Source organism: Phoxinus phoxinus (assembly GCF_949152265.1).
Source record: "Phoxinus phoxinus genome assembly, chromosome: 12".
NCBI lineage: Eukaryota > Metazoa > Chordata > Actinopteri > Cypriniformes > Leuciscidae > Phoxinus > Phoxinus phoxinus.
The window spans coordinates 28,057,153-28,066,744 of NC_136887.1; the positions used below are offsets into that span (position 1 = coordinate 28,057,153).

General features: G+C 35.3%; 2 protein-coding genes across 2 annotated transcripts; one reads left to right on the plus strand and one right to left on the minus strand.

Moving 5' to 3' along the window:
- Nucleotides 1–833: 833 nt before the first annotated feature.
- On the minus strand, nucleotides 834–5,899 carry ppp2caa (protein phosphatase 2 catalytic subunit alpha a). Its single transcript, XM_079629815.1, has 8 exons — nucleotides 5,697–5,899; nucleotides 5,459–5,572; nucleotides 4,016–4,225; nucleotides 3,736–3,909; nucleotides 3,502–3,591; nucleotides 3,223–3,384; nucleotides 1,777–1,895; nucleotides 834–1,654 (listed from the first exon to the last, which is right to left on the minus strand). The coding sequence occupies exons 2-8, from the start codon at nucleotides 5,558–5,560 to the stop codon at nucleotides 1,582–1,584; spliced, it is 930 nt and encodes a 309-aa protein (XP_079485941.1). The 5' UTR covers nucleotides 5,561–5,572; nucleotides 5,697–5,899; the 3' UTR covers nucleotides 834–1,581.
- Nucleotides 5,900–6,724: 825 nt separating this feature from the next.
- On the plus strand, nucleotides 6,725–9,064 carry LOC307008216 (UPF0461 protein C5orf24 homolog). The gene is made up of 2 exons (XM_079630903.1): nucleotides 6,725–6,986; nucleotides 7,492–9,064. Exons 1-2 carry the CDS (start codon nucleotides 6,945–6,947, stop codon nucleotides 8,095–8,097), a joined length of 648 nt encoding a protein of 215 aa, XP_079487029.1. The 5' UTR covers nucleotides 6,725–6,944; the 3' UTR covers nucleotides 8,098–9,064.
- Nucleotides 9,065–9,592: the final 528 nt, after the last annotated feature.

Here is a 9,592-nt window from a genome sequence, read left to right on the forward strand (position 1 = left end):
AAGGATGTCAATTAATGAACACTTTAACCTAGTATTAAGTTTATGGATCGATTCTCTGCAGAAAGAGACGAATTTAATAACTTTCAAAAATATTTTCGAAATGCCATTAACTTCTTAGAGCCATGTAAAACTAAGTAAATTCCTGACATTCTAATGACAATAATTAAGAGTTAGATCTAAGAAAATAGCTCTATCTAGCGGATATCTTACACACCAAACAAGTTATTCCTGTTATGTATTGCATTGTCATGTCGGCATGTCTGGAATGTTAAGTAGTAAGCTCACACATTATTAACATGTAAAACATTTTTTTAAATCGAAATTAAGTGAACATAGGTGTATATTTTAAATTTAAAAAATAGTTTTTATAAATAACGTTTTTAGATATTTTTTGTTTGAAATGTACACTGCTCTGGATTATATGAAGTCTTCCTTTAAAATATTTATATAAAATTATTGAAAATGGCATGCTATTAAATTTCTAAATATTCCACCATCATGTTTGCAAACTCTCACTTAGTAATGGTTAACTTTAGCACTTTATTTCCTACCCATTAGGTTCCATCTTATTCATTTTTATTGTTACCTGAGCTTGGCCATAGCATTTTTTGAAAGTTTGCAGTATTATTTTATAATCTTCCTTAAATACTTGATTAAATTCCAATATATATATATATATATATATATATAGTTACAGTGCTCAACTCTACTGCATAACAGGAATGACCTAACAATTAAAATCAATCAGCAACACTGATAACATTTAGCACTATCCTACAACAGAGGACGAACATAACTTCACAGCTGTTTTCTAAAAAGAAACAGACTTTACATAGATAAATAGCATGAGTTTTTATTGCTGTTCAAATCCCTATTTAATTGTGCTCTGATTGAATTACAAAGTATTGGGAAATAATGCAGTAACGTACAAAAGCAGAAACAAACAAAACCACTGCTCTGTAAACTAAGTACAATAACAAATACTGCATTGAAAAAGTGCTTAAAGGACATTGAAAAGAGACTAAACCTAAAGTGTTTCATACCAACCTGCAACAAACATTGCAGTAGACAATCAGTTAAAACAGCAATCGGACATTTGCCAGATGACAGCTCATTGTGAACCCGAGGCCATGCAGCATGAAAATGCAGCTATAATACACAGCACTATTTTAAGCTCATCACAACGTGTACATTACCCAGTCATAAGCATTTAGTGTGTAAATTCAAATATTGTTATTCCAAAACACAGCGCTTCAGAAGAATGCACAAAAACCCATTAGTCTGATCATGAAACCCTTACATCCTGATCAAAAACACAACTGTTTTTTTAGTACAGAAGAGAGAAAAGTACATGATGGAGATGAGAGAGTAGAGTACTGTTACATTTTGTGTGTTTGTTGAGAATACTGCATTTATCTTGTTGCAGTACTAAATATGGCACGTTTTGGTCCAAGGACAGGGGTTTGTGTTAGAAAATTTTAACAGATGAGCATGTCTTCTACGAATAATCATTGTCCACTGGGAGTATGATAGTCCACTGATAGTGCTGCAATACTGTAATTTAAAAAAAGCCCTCCCATTTTACAGAAAATAATCTGGAGTGCGACGAGTGACATGAGGCTCTCCTCTACGTGGTGCCGGGTCAAACTGTAAACTAAAGGAAATCATTCTGTTAATATAAATGTTAGTAATTGTAAAATCATAGAAATGTAACACAGGGACAGGGAATGGGAATTATCAATAAAAAAAAGTATGCTTTGTTTGTCATATACATACAAGGAGTACTTCAGCGTGTCATCAAGTTCCATGATCGCAGCCTGGTTACCACATCGGTAGCAATAATTGGGTGCGCTGAAGATCGTTACCACATTACGTTCATGACACCAGTTATAACCCTGTGAAAATGTTTTTAAAAAATATATTAGCCAGTAGCTTATCAACAATTAGTAGGTCTATTATTATCCATGTGCTACAATTTTATTTTTATATATAACTTTGTACCAGGGTTATTATAATTAACTAAAACCAAAATGTTGTTACTTGAAGTGTTAACTGAAATAAAATTATATATATATATATATATATATATATATATATATATATATATATATATATATATATATATATATATATATATCTTGCCTTGGCTATTATCTTAAATAAAATAAGTTTACACACACACACAAACACACACAAATAAAATAACTACATACAACAAAATTACTAACATTTTAACTAAAATTCAAATTAAACTGTAAAATCTAAAAATAAAAACTATAATAGTATCTCTATATAGTTCACATAGTATTTCTATAATATAATAATGCTGTTTTGTGGAGTTTTAACCCTAAATATATTTCCTAACCATCTGTCAATCTCTCTCTCTCTCTCTCTCTCTCTCTCTCTCTCTCTCTCTCTCTCTCTCTCTCTATATATATATATATATATATGATGAGATCAGATCTCAGTGCGGAGCAGTCGGACTCCTTACGCATACAACAATTCCACTGGATTATTGCAATTAATGGCTAAATGAATGTTTGGAAATGTAAACTGACATTTCCCACTTACACACTACAGCAAAATATATAAATAACTGGCTTGCAACCCCTTGCCTAAGACTTTTGCACAGTACTGTACACACACAAACACATATTTGATTTTTCCCCCCATTTCTCTTATATATACATAGACATTGGTAATTAGGGCTGCGCAATATATCGAATTTATCGAAATATCGCAAATGTATATATCGCAATATGCATATCGCAACAGCTTGCAATAAATGGGGTCATGAACAAAAGAAAGTTTTTTTAGCTTTAATAAGTATCAGGATATATTTAATTAATTCAGTGAAAACTAAGCAATGTTTTATTTTTATATTTTATGATTCAGTATCTTTTATTAAATAAACCTAATGTAGGATAACCTGAAACCCTGTAGTTTACACTGATGTTAAAATAACACTTCTTATGCTACAGTAAAACACTGATGTTCACTTTCAGAAGTTATAAGGATGTTTTCTTGTCATAAAAAGAATGTGAAACACATGTACCGGTAGGTTATATCATTTTAAATATATTTTAAAGATAATTTAAGTTTATTTTACACACTTTAAGCATTATCGTATCGCATATCGAATATCGCATTATTTAAGGAGTTATCGCATATCGCATTTTTCTTCAATATCGCACAGCCCTTGGTAATCAACCTCTCTTTTACCTCCATCACTAACTGGTGAGCTCTTGAGACCAGAGTCAAGCAGTTGGCATGGTTAAATGTTTCTGAGATGTCCTGGCCAAACGTGTACCCAGCCCCCCTGGGGGAAATCCCCCAACCTCCACGGTCATCCGGATCGGACCACAGCAAATCACACATGGGACCCTGCCAACAAGATTTCATAAGCTTCTGTGAGTAGTATTCACAGCTGGGACTCTTATTAATGTTGAATATTAAAGTAACACTATACATCTTTCTGATATTCACAGGTGGAATTTATACCTCATGAGGAACTTCTTGGATCCGGTCCAATGCGCGAATGTGATCCAGTGTGTCAATTGAAGGTGACAATCCTCCATGGAGACAGAAAATCTGTGCAGACAGAGCAAACAGAGTTAGGTTTAAGCTTTATGTGCACTCAAATTACTGTGCAAACAGCTTTTTGTTTTGATCGAAATGCCATAAGACAGTTACAATGGATGAAATACTGTTACTGTTAATCACTAACCAATTTACCTGTGTGTCTACGAGGGCTGTAAGAGGAAGGTAGTCAAAGAGGTCTGTGAAATATTTCCAAACATTTGCATTTCCATATTTTCTCAGGCACTCGTCATAAAAGCCATAAACTTGTGTGATTTGTCTGCTTTCATGGTTTCCGCGGAGGATGGTGATTCTCTCTCGATATCGCACCTGCAGGATTTACAATTACAAAAACAAGCCATTAACACAATGCAAATTCACATTTTCTTGTATTAGTAACTTCAGATCAATGTTAAAGCTGTGTCTATTCACATACCTTTAAAGACACCAGCAGTGAGACTGTCTCGACTGAATAGTAACCTCTATCCACGTAGTCTCCCATAAATAGGTAATTAGTATCTGGTGATTTACCCCCAATCTTAAACAGTTCCATAAGATCGTGAAATTGACCATGTACATCTCCGCATACTGTGACCGGGCAACGCACTTCCTGGACGTTTGACTCTTTGGATAAAATTTCTTTAGCCTGCAATAGATAAAACAAGCAGCTTTAGACAACAAGAAATGGTCTCAACTATTAGCCTAAAGTGCATTTAACATTTATAACAAACTGTGGGAGGCAATGTGTAGACTACACAGACCAGTGATTAATAATAATGGCATGTGTTCTTGGAAATAAATTAAGAAAAGAGGGACTAAATACACTAAACAATGTTTGTCTAATAGCCTTAAAATGTGCGGTTACACTTTATTTTCAGTTGTCTGTTACAGTGTAATTATATATTTAAATACTTAGTATTCATAATTAATTACATGTACTTACTAAAGGGTTAGAGTTAGGATTGGGGTTTGGTTTAGGGTTAGTTAGCTTGTAATTATGCCTATAGTTAATAGTACAGTCACTATATGCAACGTGTAACAAGGACACTGTAACATAAAGAGTTACCCAATGTGCTTTAAGTGCTATCTAAATGAATTTGTAATAATAATAAATGTTATTATTCATTTATTTTAACATATGAAAATATTGATTTTATTTCCACAATACAAACTGAGGCAGATCTCCCATTGTGCTCCACAGAAAAAAGAAAATCATGCAGGTTTGGAACATTGTGTGGGTGAGTACTTGACGACAGAATTTCATTTTTAGGTCAACTATTTAAGGAAACAAGTGTGCATTTTCATTTTTTTACATTGTGGGAGGAAAACTTATAGCAGAACATAAAAAAATTGGTTTAACAGAATAAGGACATACTGATTAATGGATGTGGACTAATTCTAGATGCGCACTTGAAAAAATGGGCAATTATAAAATTGCTAAGCAACAAGAATGGCATTAAAACAACATAAATTACATACAACACAAAATTAGTTTTTTGTTGTTGTTTCCCATGAGGTTGGTGTATCTGAACCTTTACCGTCCCATGTTGGCTTAGAAAGCAAAGACAAACCCCAAACTCTGCCTGACAACGGATAACAAAAGTGGGCATAACCTGAAGAGCTCTGGTTGCTAACTGCGCTGCACAGCCGACAACCAATAGTCACATTCATGGCGCACAGACGGCCAATAATAGAATAATTCGGCACCGCCATTTTCGGATTGCGGCCAGTGGGAAGGGCGCATTCATTGCAACTGTATCTGAGCCGATAACAAATTTAGACAGTCTGCTGCTGCACCCACGGGCCGCCTGTCATAACACGTGTTTTAACCTTAACATACAATGCAACACAGACACAGGTGACGACGATCGTCACTCACCTTCTCGCATAAAATTTTCACTTGGTTTTCCGATAGTTGTTTGCACTCGTTCAGTTGCTCGATCCATTGGTCCAGTTCTTTCGTGAATACCTTCTCGTCCATTCTCGACACTTCCTTAAAGCATGCAAGTAATGTTAAAAATAAGGTGAAACGAGTCAAAATGCTTTATATGGGTTTGGCGTCATGCGTCAAAGTAATCAATCCCAGTTTAAAATGAAGCTGTCGACTCCTTGATTACTTGCAAATGGACTGAAACTTTTACTCCCTCAAGAATACAGCGATGATTGCAGCTCTTTGTAAGCAGTAAACGATTAAAACTACAGCCTGAAAGCTCCTTTGATTTCGGTCAGACTCTGGTTATGATGCGCAGCAGCGACGAAGAATCCGCTCATGTAGCTTGACGTCACCTAACGTTAATCCGCATTCAAAATAACGAATCCTACTACCGCGAAGGCTTTAGTCTTAATATTAAGCAGTCAAGCCTGTTCCATTGGTAGATTACGAGGCCGCATCTTTATGACCTCATTCATATTTATAAGTTAGGCGTTCGCAATAGGTAGGCTATCAAATGAACGTCAGCCTGACCTAATTAATATTGACCAGGTCAGTTTTCGCCATAGTAGCATTTGTCGCAGCTCTTTTGCTTTGTCTCTTGTGCGTTTAGTGCCGCCAACTGGTGTACAAGGGGAATGACAGTTATTTGAGAACTGCTACATAGGTTTGTCTGGTGTAAATAATCATAATAATGTTGTATTATTATTATTATGCTAGTTGCCGGAAATTGAAGGATCTTTCTTTCATTTATAACAATAAGTAGGCCTAGCTAGTAATCATTTCATTATGCTCTGTTGCTGGAAAGTGAAACTATTCATTATACTCATTCATTATAACATTCTTTATTTACACTTTGTTGTTCATATACTAACTGATTTAATGATATCCTATCATACATTATAATGTGGTTATGTTAAAAAAAAGTTGTATTTCTGTGACGGCGAACTGACTGCGCTTTCTTCTCTGAAGCTTTCACAATAAATGAGCGTTTCATTAAACACAAATCTGACTAAAATAATATAAATAATAATTTTTTAAAAATCCACAACAAAACACATATAAGAAAATGTGCATGGTGATATTTTCAAATGTCAGCACCAAATAAATATATATAAATGAATAAATATCGAGGACAAAAGTGGCGCGTGAGCTGACACCAGGGCCTTCTGGTATTTGCTGAAGAACAGAATGAATTCCCATCAGCAGCTGACGCATGCGTATAAGCTATTCATACTATTTTATTATTTTTTCTAGTGAAAATGGCTGCCTTTCAGCTTTAAACCTCAGCGGTTCAGGGAAAAAATATTCATCCCTTAAACCAGAATTAGCACGATCGTTCGGAAAGAAAGCATCTTGCGCTTCAAGAATGTGCATATTAGTGCGTTAATAAAATGATGCTTTTGCTTTCAAGAATGGAAGATAGATCTGTTTCATGTTTAACCCATTACATTCCGTGATCCGCGTTCCAGATGAGGTAAAGTACTTTCTTCATTGCATTATTTAACGCAAAATTGCATCTAATTTATATTACATTTCATTTTATTTTATTTACAGCAATAGAAAGACTATTATATATTAATAACCGAATAGCGCCGGGGAAAAAAGATACCAAACGTGCAGAATGACAGGACAACGATGGACTTGCATAAGAGATATTCTGCGGTCCCTGGCTTTTTGTGATAAAACATTGTGTTTGCTTATCCAGCTGTACATTGTGACATACTTAAAGTTTGACTATTTCCATAGTTCGACTCTCTCTGCATAACTTTCCATGGTTAATTGGACAGGCCTGTTGTTTTCTTTTTGATTGACGTCGTCAATCACTCAGTTGCGATGCACGCGCTCGTTGTAAGATGTTTGGAAAGTATACATTGCAATACGTTTGTATTCGGTTGTTATTTTACAATTCAAATAAACATTTTACTAACCACTGTATCTTTTTCCAATCTAACGTTTTAAAATGTATTTTATTTGAACAGAAAATGATGCACCAAGTAGCCAGCAACAGCAACGACTATGGTCTGGGTAGTATTGGGGATGATGGGCAACACCCAGCCAGTCATTTTGAGTTGTGCAGTTCACAGTCCAACAAATTTTACCCCTCTGTCCCACCTCCCTCGCTACAACTGCCACTCCCAAACTTGCCCCCCTTGCCACAGAGCATGATCAAGCCCATGTCTTGCCAGATGCAAGACTCCCAGAATGAATTTCACTCCCAAACCGTTCGAATGAGGGGTGCAGATGCTCCAGAGGGCTCTAAGAAAAAGAAGGGCCTTGGGAAGTCCGGACGACGAGGCAGGCCCTCGGGTACCACTAAGTCTGCAGGCTACAGGACAAGTACGGGACGACCGCCTGGGACCACCAGAGCGGCAGGTTTTAAAACAAGCCCAGGAAGGCCACTGGGCACTACCAAAGCTGCAGGCTACAAGGTGAGCCCAGGTAGGCCTCCAGGCAGCATCAAAACACTATCAAGGCTTAATAAACTGGACTATGGCGCCTGCAATGGTGCACCGTTCCCTTACACCATGATGCAGAAGAGGGCCTTGTGCGAAGCCGCTGTGAAAGAGAAAGACACTACAGAGTGAAAAACGTTTTTTATTTATTGCAAAGAGGGACTAGGGATGTGGGTGCATGTCCAAAGTCACAGTGAATTGTGTTTGCAATGTCAAACTCTTGCAAGGAACAAAAAAAAAGAAGAAAAAAAAGATGGATTTTGATACCTAAACTCATGTGTATGTGCCAGTGTTATCCTTTTGTGTATCTTTTTCCAAAGACCATTAGCATTACCTTTCTCGCTATGATGTACGTTATCCTATTGTACAGATGTGCATGACGGTAGTATTGTGAAATAAAGTTACAGTATTGAACACATATTAATCTTTTTGGTCCTTAGACTTTGCTCAAGTGAAATGTAGAGAAACTTCAATTGTGTTGTTTTACATTTAACTTTACCTTTTCCATAAAGGTTTTGATGTAAAGTTACAGTCTTCATCACACCTGGTTTGTTTCACTTTAGATTTTAGGACAAAGCATTTGACTTGAAAAATCTGATCAGCAGTAATTGCTCTGTTCCCCTAATGTCTATGTGAAAGTGCTCTGTTTGTAATGTCTAACAATATGTTTATCTTTTTTGTTGTTGTTGTTGTTGTATTTATGAAATGTCTGGTGCCCTTTTAAGACAGAGGATGATGTGGATTTTTGATAAAAAGTCAAATCACATATTTCAGCAATGGCATAACCTTTACACGTGCTCTTGTAAATATAACTGTGAGTTTATATCAGCCAGTGTGCACTGTTCCACCCAAAATTGTTTTGCTGATTAATAATCCCATTTAAAATACCATGTTACTGTTGTTGTTTTTTAACCACTGGGATAAAACAAGTCTCAGTTTGTGTAATTGAATACACCTGATCTGATAAAAAATAAACAATTATCACTCCAAAAATATAAATTGTATGGAAAAACTGCTGAACCACATTTCTGTACAAAAAAAGATGACTTACAAAATCTTTAAATACCAATTGAGTTGGTATTAAAATTTCTATTTTATGATGTGACTCTAGTATTAATGTTTGACTAACTGTTTCAATAATAAAATATATGTAAACAAAAATAATTTAATTTGCATTGGCTGGATAGGAAACTATTCAAAAATATTCTAAGACAAAACACATAACTAAAATACTGCCTTGGACGTTAATTACATAAACACTTTAATGCACATAATTGTATATGGTAAAGTCAAATAAAAATGTAACATTCTTGTTCAATTTACTAAAATTTGATGGAAACAGCAGCCAAATTATGGGTTCTCTTCTACTGTCTTTGTTCTGGTTTTAAATCAGTGTCTATACAAACACAGACTGCGGATAAGCTATAAAGACCAATTTCTGAAAAAGGGAAAGTTGACAAATTAGTGTCGTTTTTTTATTGCAAATATATTGCCACTTCTATATCTACCATATTTCGTACGGGTAATAGGTCTAAAAATGAGTTACATTTTATCTCATGACACAATAGAGGTTGACTGATGTCTGTGGCAAGCCATTTTAACATTTATTCCCTTAATCTAACTGCCA